Source organism: Euprymna scolopes, chromosome 2 (assembly GCF_053919585.1).
Source record: "Euprymna scolopes isolate OS-2025 chromosome 2, ASM5391958v1, whole genome shotgun sequence".
Classification (NCBI taxonomy): domain Eukaryota; kingdom Metazoa; phylum Mollusca; class Cephalopoda; order Sepiida; family Sepiolidae; genus Euprymna; species Euprymna scolopes.
This window is the reverse complement of record NC_136483.1, coordinates 106,109,082-106,122,317: the sequence shown is the minus strand read 5'-3', so window position 1 is coordinate 106,122,317 and position 13,236 is coordinate 106,109,082. Positions and strand designations below refer to the sequence as shown.

The 13,236-nt window shown below is 33.3% G+C and overlaps 1 protein-coding gene across 1 annotated transcript in view; it reads left to right on the top strand.

Moving 5' to 3' along the window:
• The window catches only part of LOC145293997 (dynein axonemal heavy chain 10-like), a 345,710-nt gene that overhangs the window by 46,802 nt on the left and 285,672 nt on the right, over positions 1-13,236 (top strand). Inside the window, exons 12-15 of the mRNA XM_080140914.1 lie at positions 437-523; positions 3,991-4,104; positions 8,078-8,218; positions 12,399-12,587. Of these exons, the coding sequence (XP_079997040.1) occupies positions 437-523; positions 3,991-4,104; positions 8,078-8,218; positions 12,399-12,587 (531 nt within the window). The remainder of the gene's footprint in view (positions 1-436; positions 524-3,990; positions 4,105-8,077; positions 8,219-12,398; positions 12,588-13,236) is intronic.

The window sequence follows — 13,236 nt, the reverse complement described above, 5'->3', positions numbered from 1 at the left end:
TGAATACATCAAAATGCACCAACGTTTTTGGATTTGGAGATTAAATTTTTGTATCCATTAAAAGTTTTTTGAGAGCGAGTTTGGGTGATGCACCATCTAAATGACAAAGTTTATAAAAAAAAATAGCATGCCCATGTTACTCATCGGGTTGCCGAGAATGCATATTCCAAAATTCATAATGACCGGTTCGCCGGTTCAGTTCATAAAAAAGAAAAATAGATAAAAAATGATAAGTATGAACTTAAGAGAAAGAAGGATAAATAAAGTCCTGGTCGGAGGTAGGTTAGTTTAACAGTCAATTTGTAAACGATTTCTAACGCATGCTAATATGTAAAACGGACTTTAAAGTGGTGGTGGTGGTGGTGATGGTGATGATGATGATGATGATGATGTGCATGCTACAACGTAATCATTGTTTTTGTTTGTTTCTTTTTAGGAAGAAAAATACATTCGTTATACTGAAAGTCTGAAAAATATGCTGGAACATTATTACAGTCTACTGTCTGTCTTGAATCCTGCTGAGGTATGACATTTCATCACATGCCATCTTTTTTAAATGAATATTAACCGTACCATATATTATTAGTTAGACAAGATTTACGCCTTAAAAATTTGGTGCACAATCATTACGAACTTATTCCCATTACTTATTTAAAAATAGTATGGTGCATCTCAGACGACTGATAACATGAAACAGTTTTGAATAATCACCTAAAAGACAAAATCACCAATAAAAAAAGAATTCATATTTTTAATCGAAGACGGCAATAAGAGTTGTCTACATTACAACTAAATTTTTATCTCATTTTCTGTATAAGTTTTTTTTTTTTTTTAATATGTAAACAAATTAAGTTTAAAGACTAAAATTTCTTCAGATTATTTGGATTATTCAAAATACTGTTCTCATCTTGAGTGTTATTCGTACAACGTTTCAGCCAATGTAATCTCAGACCTTCTTCAGGTGTATCTTGTCGAACTCAGGAATCATTTTATTGAACTTAGAAATTTACACGGAATTTCGAATTTATTTAATTCATGAGGGTAGCATGCTCTCATTCTGTCGACTAGATAGAAGTCTTAATTAATTCGCAATTGTATTGTTAATATAACTCCTTAGGAATCTAAGAAAAGCAATTAAAGGAATAATATAATTCCTAACAGGCGCTATTTTTTTGGGGGGGGGGGGCTAATTCGCACGCGCGCGCGCACACACACACACACACACACACACACACACAAAAGACACTGTCGTATTAAAAAAAAACAAATCCCCGAATTTAAAAAAGAAGTTAGAAATATAAAAAACTTGAGGCATTGAACAGATTAAATGAGTGCATCTAAAAATAGTTGAAAAGAAACTAACGTAAGTATGTTTATATATATATATATATGATCGATAAATCGGCAGGTCCTTTCATAATGTAGGATGCTCAAACCAAACGTAACTGAAAAGAAAGCTTGTATCGCATAGTAAGAGATTAGTTCATTTTTTCATCTCATAATTTAGGACACTCAACTACCCCCCCCCCAAAAAATAACGCTTGTCTCGTTTACTAAAAGATTAGTACATTTTTTGATCGCACGATTTAGGATGCTCCGAAAAAAAAAAAAAAAAAAAAATGAATGGAGATTAGTTCATTTTTTTTTTTTTTTCAGCTCATAATTTAGGACCCTCAAACCAAACATTAAAAAAAGAAAGCTAGTGGAGTTTATTAAGAGATTAGTTCATTTTCGCAAAGCAAACATAAAAAAGAAAAGAGAGTAGTGAATATTTTCAGCTCATAATTTAGGATGCTCAACAAAACACTAAAAAAGAAAGCTAGTCTCGTTCACTAAGAGAATAGATAACATTAGTTTTTAGCATAGCAGAAAACAATGCGCGGAGATAATGTGTCTGTAAACCATATAATAAGTGATTGCAGCAAACTAGCCTAAAAAGAATATAAAAATAGACACAATCACGTGGGAAAGGCAATGCATTGACAATTATGCAAACAATTGCCTCTTGAACACACAGACAACACAGACCGGCAGCAGTACTGGAAAATGAAACTCTCAAGATCTTATGGGACACGGATATATGGATAAACCCATCCCAGCAAGAAAACCAGATGTCATAATAGTTAACAAGAAGGAAAAGTCCTGCCAGCAGATCACAGAGTGAAGATCAAGGAGGCTGAAAAGCAGAGCAAATACACAGGACTGGCCAGAGAGCTCAAAAGGATCTGGAAAGTGAAGGAAGTAAAGATAACACCACTAATAGTAGGAGCACTAGGAACGATACCGAAAAACTTTGAAAAAAAGATTGGGAGAGATTGGAATAAGAAGGATCGCAGAGAAGATACGAATTTCAATAATGAAAATTGCAAAAATATTAAGGAAAACCCTTGAATGTGAAGACTAACACCACACATAAACTACAAACAAACTAGACACAAAAACAGCTACAGATGCAAAACGCAAAGCAACATCATATGGGATCATGAAAACTGAAACTGTATAATTGTAAGATACCGTCCCACCTTTTTTTTTTCTGTGAGTGGCGCCATAAGCGGGCATGACACCAAATAATGAGGGTCAAAGAGGATGGAAAGACCGAGGAGAGAAAGTACTAGCCAGACCTCCGTTGGATGAGTGCAAAGAGGACTGGGAAATTGGGGAGGCTTATTGCCACCCAAATTCTAGTGAGACCAATGGTCGCCACCAATGAGAAATCAATGGCAAGCGGCTGCAATTTTTTTTACAAAAGTTATCGAAAGAAGTGGAAAGTACTGGAAATCTGAGGAGACTTGTTGTCACTCAGACTCCAGGGAACACCACAAGTTGTTCTCAAAGAGCAATTATTGGTGATGGATTGTGTGACTACTCCTAGTGAGTAATAGCAATAATAACAAGCAGAACCCATGGACATTCCACGGTAAAAATGTTTTTTAAAACACATTAATAAAATAAAAAAAAACAACAAAAAAAACCAGTCTAGCTGAAACCACTATCAATAATTCCCTCCACTCTTTATCTGTGCCTAAACCTAAACGTAGATTCCATGAACAAAGCTTTTTTTTCTTAGAACTGCACGCCTATGGAACTGTCTTCCATTTTCCTGCTTTCCAGCTGACTGTCTTCAAGTCCAACGTAAACAAGTTCTTGATGAGCCGTTCCACTTAAGTTAACAAACTTACCAAATTTCCATTACTAACGATTACTATATTGTCCAATTGACTACTGTACACTCTTAACCCTTATCTTCTAGTGGTCTCTGGGCCTTGATAAGTGGTGATGCCTATGTAAAAAAAAAAAAAAAAAAAAAAAACAGGAACTAGTGGAACGCTCGAATTTAAAACAGTTTTTTAGCAAAATCTTTTTTAACCTTTTAAAGCTAAAAGAAATTCATTAAAAATTTTTAGATTTTTTAAATAAAAATTCAACACACAACACATTGATTTTTTTTTTTTTCTGAATAATTTTTTTATATAAATTATAAAGGAACAGATGTCAATTTACTTACACATTTTTTTAATTTTAAAAAGAAACTATAATAAAAAAAAACTTACTGATTTTTTTATTTTAAAATAAAATAGCCAATTTGAAAGCAGGCAGCCATATTTATTTTTTGAAAATTTTTCGAGAGAAAATGGTTTTAATGATATTGAACTGATAAAGAGCGACTATGAAGGGAGATAATTCGTTTCTCATTAATTAATTTGTGCGATGTTTTTTTTTTTTTTTTTACACTGAACGTACGGACAAGTAAATTAATAAATAATAATAAAACGTAGGAAACGTGCTATTTTTTTTTTTTTTTAATTAATGTATTCGAGCATCTTTCTCATAGAATAAAACGTAGCAAGCCGTTGCTATTTTGTTGTTGTTGTTATTATTATTATTATTATTATTATTAATGATGATGTATAGGAGCATCTTTCTTATTTCAATGTCTCCTTATGGTTTGCGCTTAGTCGGTGAATCTTATTAACCATTTCTATCTTTTAGAGAAGCATCTTGGACGAACAGCTTTGTGAACTGCGCCAGATTATTCAAAACGGTTCCAAACGACTCAACTGGAATTCGCTTTGTATTCGAGATTTCATCATACGTTGCGAAACGGTAAATCTCATTTTTATCTTTAAACCGTTTATTTCGTTTTAGCTTCATGGCTTTTGCGAACTGTACAGAGAACAAAATGTATTTCACTTTTATAATAAATACTAGCAGGCCGCCCGGTGTTGCCCGATCGTAAAATGCGCATAAATATTCGTATTCTATTTTAATTGACACAGAAACTGAAACATGTGCATACAAGTATGGTTTTGAGTAAACAGTTCATTTCTTGCAAACAAAAAACACCTTTACTAAAGTTATAGTTTTAAGTACTAAAAAAGTGCATGAATTTATTTTTTTAAATTAAAATAAAGCAGTGCAGGTGTTAATAGTTTAAATTTTAAAAAAGTATTTCGGGAACATTGCAAAAAAGGCTCCCAAAGTTCGTGTTAAATCAATATAACTCGAAAAAAAAAAAAAAAAAAAAAAAAAAAAAAATCTCGAATTAACGATACTATCATTGAATTAACTATTGTTTATTAAATATTTTAATGTAATCTTAATGATAACAGTTTCCGGAGAAAATTTAAACGTTATATTATATCATAATATTTTCTTTGCATGCACGAAAGCGTAAACATCAGCGTAAAATCTTTTCAAAAAAAATCTTGAAAATTATAAAAAAAAAAGAAAAAAAAAGCGAGATCTCCTCGGATCACTAAGAAAAAGATAATTTAAAAAATGATATAACGATTAATTTGAAGAAGTATACGTGGGCAGAACGGCGAACAAAAAAAAAAAAAAAAAAAAAAAAACTAAATTTATAACTTTCATTATTAAATAATTACTTTCCTTCAAATTTGAATTCTATTTAATCTATCTTCTATATATATAAAGGGCAAAATGGGCGCAAGCGTTTGTGTATATCAGCCAAAGGCTTTTTGCATGGGGGTTCTCGCGTCGGTTAGATTCCGTGAGAAGTTTTCACATAAATCCAAGATCGTAATATCTCGGATTCGCAAACGGACACTGTCTCTATCTTTTTGGGATCGAGTTAAACAAAATTCCCACCGTGCCGTCGTCTCGAGTATTTGTTTGCCTTTTTGTATAATAAAGCGAAACTATTCGAACGCAAACAGGAAGCTTGGCCTTCTGGCCGGGATTTCTGATGCTTCACTTAAGTTAATTGGTCCTCGGTCAATCTAGGGGAAACCCTTCATACTGAGACAATTACTACTATTTTTTGGATACTGCCAGAGAGCCCCCCCCCCTTTTTTTTTTTTTGGAGGAGCTAGTTTCCCCCCACATTAAAAACGACCTTGTGTCTAATTTGCTTTCGTGGGGAAGCAAATAAATACCGTGAGAGAAAGCAGGAACCTTACCTGACCCCTGGCCAGATTTAAAAGCAGCATTCATTGTCGCGAGTCCTATGATTTTGAAGTTATTTACCATCTCTTGAATTCACTATCCTCTTTGGCCTAATGGTTAGCGAGGAAGACTGATTACCCTACATTTTCGAGTTCGATCCCACCTCTGTCTCTATTTAAATTTTTTTTTTTAATTCGTCCTTGTGCCAATATCCTCCACCTGGGCAAAAAGTTAATTATCAACTCATTGAATTCACGTTTTTTTTTTTCTTCCTTCACAGTATGAGTTCAAGCCTGCCTGCCTACTACTAATTTTTTTATTTTTTTGGTCAACACACACCTCCAAACACCCGAGCAACGCCGGGCATCCAGGCTAGTCATTAATAAAGAATTGTTTCAATTTATTATTGAATGAGTAATATATAATTTAAGAATAAATTGAATAATGCAATTTCCTGTTTTATTACAAGAAAATTAAATTAATTAAGCGAAGTTATTACACTTCCAGTGATCTGTATTTTTGTGAAAATCAGTGGGATTGTGTTACATTGTAGTGAGATGTTTTTTATACTGTAAATCGCTTTTTTTTTAATGTTTATTATGCAACTTTTAGTTAAAAAAAGTATGTACATCTTTGTAACACTGGCTGGCACTTGTCTTTATTAGTGGCAGTTGGAATGATAAAAGTAATACCAATGTTAACCTTGAAAAGAAAGAACTTTATTTGCTTATTTTTTACATGTTTGAGAGAGTACATCTCTTGTTAATAAGGTTGGCCAACAACATGCATCTTGTTAGTTCGGTGGCTAAACGTGTACTGGCTACTTGCCTGTCATGCTGGCTGGGGCTTGGTTAAGGAGAAGGAGAGAGAGAAAGAAACAGTATAGGAGTAGGAGAGAGAGGTGAGGAAAAGTCTTTTAACATGCAAGTTGGCAACTGACTCGGTCACGACATATTTTTCGACCTGGCCCCTGTTAGTTGCTAAGCAACAAACAAAGAAAGAAAAAGAAAGGCTAAGAACCTATTATTGGGAAGAGTTGCTTTTTAGGGGTATTATCCCCAACCTCCCCATGTTAAGAACGGCTGTTGGAATAAACGTTCTCCAACCTCCCCCATGTTAAGACGCGCCTCGTTTTGTTACTCACTTTCTCAGTGAATAAGCTCACTCAGCATTTTCCGGGCCGGTTTTCGTTGTACATCAAGCGTTGCCAAGTGAAACTCACAGAAAAACGGGATTTAAACTGTAGAAGTACATTTTTAATTTATTAATGAACGTTGGAATACTTAAAAAAACAACAATAAAAAAAAAACTGATAATTGTTTTTCCAGAGATTTTTAGAGTGGATTTATTCAGATTTGAAATTCAAACAAATTTTTGTGGCTTTCTCAACATTTTTCACTGTAATTTTTTTCACACACAAATATACATTTTTTCCTTTTAGGGATTAACTGATCTTTTATCTTTCAAACACAATCAAAATTAAAACGCAAATTAAAATAATAATTATGATAAGCCTCTTTTAAGCACGGAGAGGGGGGGATATTTTTGCTCGCACTTATTAAAAACAGACTACTCCCCCCGGGGGGGGGGCGCCCGACGTCGCGGGGGCCGCTACGGACGCCTTCTGCTACATCCAGTGTCACTAGGTGCCGCCAAGAGCTCCATTGGGAGCCCCGCCGACCTGCCCGGTGTCGGTAGGCATCCAGAAGTGCCCGATTGACGCCAACGAGGTCCCCCACTGGCCGACCAATCCGGTGTCCGACTGCCCTGTCATGGGGGGGGGGCACCTGGAGGAGTCCGGGGGGTGCTAGACTGTTTAAAAAGTGTGAGAAAAACAAATGGAAATTCGGAAAAAATGCTTCCCATGCAAAAATTTTCTTACTGGACAAAGTATTTTCAATCTCTCTCGGGTAAGAATAAATTAGTGATAAAATTCAATCACTCCCAACTTTTAACAAACTTTGATATTTTTTAAAGTAAAATTTCTTCTTTTAATTGTTCAGATATATATAGTAGATTACAACCGCCAAAAAAATGTAAAAAAAATAAATAAAATAGAATTAAAAAATATAAAAATTATTTTTTTTTTTTTTTGCCAGAATTACTCTGGTACATGTGTACTTATCTATGTGATTTAAACGTAAGAACTCTCGCATTCTGCGACGCATGAGGCAGTCAAAGTATACCATCGTTTTTGATCTGAAGCTAGATCCACAGTCTGTCCAGCTTCTCGTTGCAATCAAATTTCTCTTGGTTGTCTTCTTCCGGTTTGTTTTTGGCATATCTTTTTTTCCATTAGGGTTCATTGGAGCACTTGGTTAGCAATTCTCTTTGGGTCCAATATTAGGGGTATGCCTGAGCCAGTCTAGATGTTTGCGGATTATGGAAAATACTGCTTGTTAGTGCGGTTTCTAACTTTTTGTTTGGTAGTTTGATCGCTCTAGTTGATCCCTAGAATTTTTCTAAGGCAACTTGGAATCAAACTTCTCTAATTTCCTCTCTTGGCTGATTTTGAGATGCAAAGCTTCATTTCCATATAGCAATGTTGACAAGACGTTTCTGTTATAAAATATGTGCATATGTGAATAATTATCTTAGAAAAATTCTTTCGTTTATTTTTTATTTATTTAATTTTTTAAAACTTTTGATATTTTTTCTGGTTAATTTTCAGAGTTTAAGCAAATTTGAAACTTTGGTACATCGAATCCAGAAAAATTCTCGAGATATTAATCAACGTTTGCAGAAAATTGAGACCTGCAACCTTTTCAAGGGTCCACCTCCACAAAAATACGATACCCTACCTACGTGCAAAGTAAGTATCATAGGATCTATTAATTAAAAGGTTTTATTTGCTTTGTTTAACAAAGATCATTTTCTTTTCACATCTTCTTCTAATATATAAAATAAAGTTAGCCCTCTTTATTATCGATAGTTTTTTTTCTACAAAATCAATATTTGATTGTGGTTCGTTGTTTTCTTCTTTTCTTCTTGTGCGAATTGTTGCCGCATATTCATATTTTCTTGCTGCTACACGAGGGCAGAGTTAGATACAAGGTCAGTTTTTAATGTAACGAAAATCCAGCTCCTCAAAAACGGGTACACTAGATTGGAGCAAAAGTTAAAAATTGCCTCAGTTTAGAAATGCTTCACCTTCATTATCTAACAACAATAAAATAAGTGTAGCATCAAAACAGATACTACACTTTGCTTCAAGCACTTTGTTGCCGAGCGTTGTTAAGAAGAATGAAATATCATCTGATTTAATTCTACCCAGAAAATACTTTGCCCAGATTAGAATTAGTTTTAAAAAAAAAAGAAAAAAAAAAAGACTCACGGTGCTGTGGTTAGAGTACTTGGAAAAAATTAATTGTAAAATGTGATATTCTCTTGAAAACTGTCAAATAGTCCGTATTAAAGGACTCTTGTTTCATTTACTTTTAAAGTTCTCAGAAATCAAGGGACCCCCTTACTTGGAGTGGGGCTAACACTTGAACTCTAAATGGGATGCATAGATATTCGAATGTTCTATTAAAGTTCTTTATCTCTCTAACACCGAGTAAGTAAAGAAGGTGAAAACATAATCTTCTCGCTCCAATTGACCATTTAAATAGGTCGTACTATATCTTAATTGTGGTCTTTTGGTCTTACAGCATTCATCTAGTCTGGTGGAGTATCCAGATTTGTGTTGTTACTTGAGGTAGCATCACTTGAAGAAGGTGCACCATTTCTCATTAAAGCCAGTGTGGGTTAGTCATACTGAGACGGTTTTACTAAATATGTACGACTAAAAATTATGTGTGATCAATGTACGACTGATTGCTGCCGCTACTGATTAAAACAACTTCAACAGAGGCAATTGACTGGATCCGTCAGCGTAAAATATCGTAAAACAATCTTGTAATAAACAATAAAACGAGTTTATTCAGAAGTTTCGAGAGATTATTTTTGGTAAATATCTTTTTAAGTCCATACCTAAAAAGATATTTACTAAAGAAAACTCCCGATTTTTATTAAATACGGGTGATTTAATGAGCCCGTTAGCAGATGTTGTTATTAAAATAAACAATAAAACGATTTAGTTGCGATTATTTTTGGCAAATTCTTAAAGACTGAGACTTTTTTCAACCCAGTGTGCGACTTTTTATTTTTTATTTTTTAATCTTTGTAAAAAAAAAAAAAAAAAAAAAAATAATAAGCAATTTTATTTCTTTATTATTGAAATAAAAAAAAAAAATAATAATAATAAGCAATTTTATTTCTTTATTATTGAAATAAAAATAAAAAAAAAAAAAAAATAATAATAATAAGCAATTTTATTTCTTTATTATTGAAATAAAAAAAAAAACGAATTCAATCACAAAAGAACAACTTTCAGCCGAAAGTTGTTCTTTTTTGCTGGCAAATTATATTTTACAAGTGACCTTTTTTTCTTTAAAATTTGAATTTTGTAACACAATAACAATGTGACACTAGAAAATCTTTGTAAAAAGTACCATTACTATCGACTATTGCTTGTTTTTGTCCGTTTGTTTTTTTAAATTAAACTATAAACTGTCGAAGTTGCTTTGTCTAATAAAACCTTAACAGCTAGGAATTATTTTTCCCAATGCAGTGTGCCAAATAATTGTCTGTATTTTAGGGATACTTGTTCAGTTTAAAGAGGGTCGCCAACCTGATTGGTCCTGAACTGTCATCTAGGCTTTAGCCCCTATCCCATCGACGAAATGTTGCATCCCTCTGCCTGTTCTACAAGTATTTTAATGGTGAATGCTCTGACGAACTACAAGCACTTGTGTCCCCTTGATGTAAATACCCCCCCGACAAACCTGACAAGCAGCTAAATTCCACCCATTCACAGTAGAGATCCCTAGGTGTAAGAAGGCATTCTACTCCAATAATTTCTTCCTCAGAACTGCTAGGCTTTGGAACTCCCTTCCAGGATTCTGCTTTCCCAACTCTACTGACATGCAGAAGTTCAAGTGTAATGTGAACAGACATCTTGTTACTCATCTCCTTTCATAATATCCCTGCAACTTATGTCCCCGATAATAGTCCCCTACTTCAAAGTGGCACTGTGCCTTGTTTGGGGTAAAAATTGAATAATAATAATAATAATAATAATAAAATCAAGACATTAAAAAAATGAAAATATTGAAAATATATATATATATATATATATATATATATATATATATATATATATATATATATATATATATATATATATATATTATGTACCCGTTATGGAATAAAGTTCTCATAAAAAACATTTCACTTAATTTGATCACATAGTGTTTTTTTTTTTTTTTTTTTTTTACAAAGGAAAATCAAATTTTAATGAGGTCAATCGCATCATGCTATCTTATTTCGCAGACGAGGAGGGGGTACCTCTAAACGAAAAAAAGGGATTAACAAAGGACAAAATGAAAAAGGGATTTAAAAAGGACAGAGAAACTCTCTAAAATAAGTAAAAAAAAAAAAAAAAATTTATCTAAGCATTTTCTCTGCCTATGTTTCAAAGTAATCTCGCCAAGTTTTGACAAACTTTAAGCGGTGATGATGTTCTCCCTTGGCGACCCTCCCTTCCTCGTTTGCAAAATAGGCAAGACAGCGGGATATGATCGATTTCATTAAAATTTGATTTTCTTCTGTAAAAAAGACAAACAAAAAAAAACAAAAAAAACAAAAAAACAAAACAAAAGAACTACTTGATCAAATTAAATAATTTTTTTATGAAAACTTAATTCCATAACGGGTACATACAATATAATTTTTTTTCAATATTTTCATTTTTTTAATGTCTTGATTAAACTAAACAAGTACTCTTTTAGGATTTAATTAGACGTACATAAAATCGTGTTTCTTTTTTAGTCGTGCATAATTAGTAAAATCAAGGCACGACTAATCTAAAAAGTAAACTTGTTTATTTTTTTACAAAGATTTTTTATGAAAAAAAAAATAAAAAAGTGGCACATAGAATTGGAAAAAATAATTATTTCAGTTTTTAAGGAGTTTATTATGTAAATAAATGCTTGTGTATCTATTTACTATCTGCCTTCAGAGAGAATATTTTTTAAAATAATTTAATATTTGTAAATACTTTTTATATAAATCTCAAAATATATTTGGCGAAAAATAACCTCTCGACTGAAACTTGTGATTAAATTCATTTTATTGTTTATTTATTTTTTTTTTTACAATATTTTGCGCTGATAAACCCAGTAGTTCATTCGTGTCGAAGTTGCTTTAATAGCACAAACATCAGCAGGAACAAATAATCGTGCATAATTTAGTCTATAAACCCCTTATGTCCGACCAAAATCCAGCACAACTAAATGTCCGATTCGGCTCCTGCTGATTCAAACAACATTGTTTCTAAATGACAAACAGCAGGAGCAGTCAGTCGTACATTGGTCAGGCATAATTTTGGTCGTACATTTTTAGTAAAACCCATACTGAGATCATATTTGGGTCACGAATACTACGTAATTTTGAATATTTAGTCGGGATTTACTTGTAGGGTAAAGTATCCTCAATACTTTTGACCCTCGAGGATAGTGTCTAGTAGGCATTCAAGTTCTCTCCAGTAGGCATTAGAGGACTCGTATATATTTTTAGAATGTCCGCTGAGGTGTGTATTTATTTCTTTAATCAAATTTTATCAAAGTGTTTATTAGAGGACTGGCAGCGATGAATGGAGCCCCCTGTGATCCATTATCTCTCTCTTTTTTTTTTTTTTTTTTTTTTTTTTTGCTGTCCACAATGTATCCAGTAATGTGTATCCTAAATAAGAAAGAGATTTGAGGAGACTCTAATGTTATTGATTTTAAAAAGTAAACTAGGAATTTAATCCAATTATATTCGGTGTTTTCTATTGATTCAAGCAGGTTCTGAACCATTTTTGCTACCATTTTGAAAATGCTCAAATATGTTTAACTTTATATTATGCTTGGTATTTATGTTTTTGACTATTCTTTATTCTTATCGCCCAGGAATATTTTGAACACATTGAAGAAAAACGCAGCAAAGACATTGAAATTTTAATGCGCCAATACAAGGCCATTGGACCGTTAATCACGAAGATGGAAGGAATTGTTTTACAAACGAGCACCGGCAAATCACCAAAACTTCACAAGTATTACCAATTTTGGGAAAAGAAAATTTATGAAAGTTTGATCAAGGTAATTCTCTCTCTCTGTCTCTCTCTCTCTGTCTCTCTCTCTCTCTGTCCTACCATTCATCGCTACCTCTCTATTTCTACCTCTGTCTCTCTTCCTCCTCTTTATTTCTCTCTATCTACCCCCACTCTCTCTTCTCCTCTCTCTCTCTTCCTCTCTATCCCACCTCTCTATCTTTCACTTTCACTTTCTCTATTTCTCTCCATCTTCTCTCTTTATCTTTTTAACTCTCTTCTTTTATCCATCTCTATCTCTCCGGATTTATCTCTATCCCTCTCCTCCTTATCTCTCTCACTATCTCTTTTTCTATATCTGTCTCTCTCTCTCCCCTCATCTATCTTTTTCTCCTTCTCCCGACATCTCTCTCTCTATCACACTTCTCTCTCTCCATCTCTCTATATCTATCTCTCAATCTTTCTCTGCAACTCTCTCTTTCACTATTTGCCTCGCTTTCTTAATCTACCTCTATCACTCTTCCTATCTCTCTCCATATTTCCCTTGCTTCTCTCTTTCTCTATCTGTCTCTCTATCCGTCTTTTTCTCCCTACCTCTCTATCTTTCCCCTTCTATCTCTCTCTCTCTGCCTTTCTCCTCTATTTCTCCCTCCCTTTCTCCCTCCTCTATATGTTTAGATTATTTCCATGAATATAAT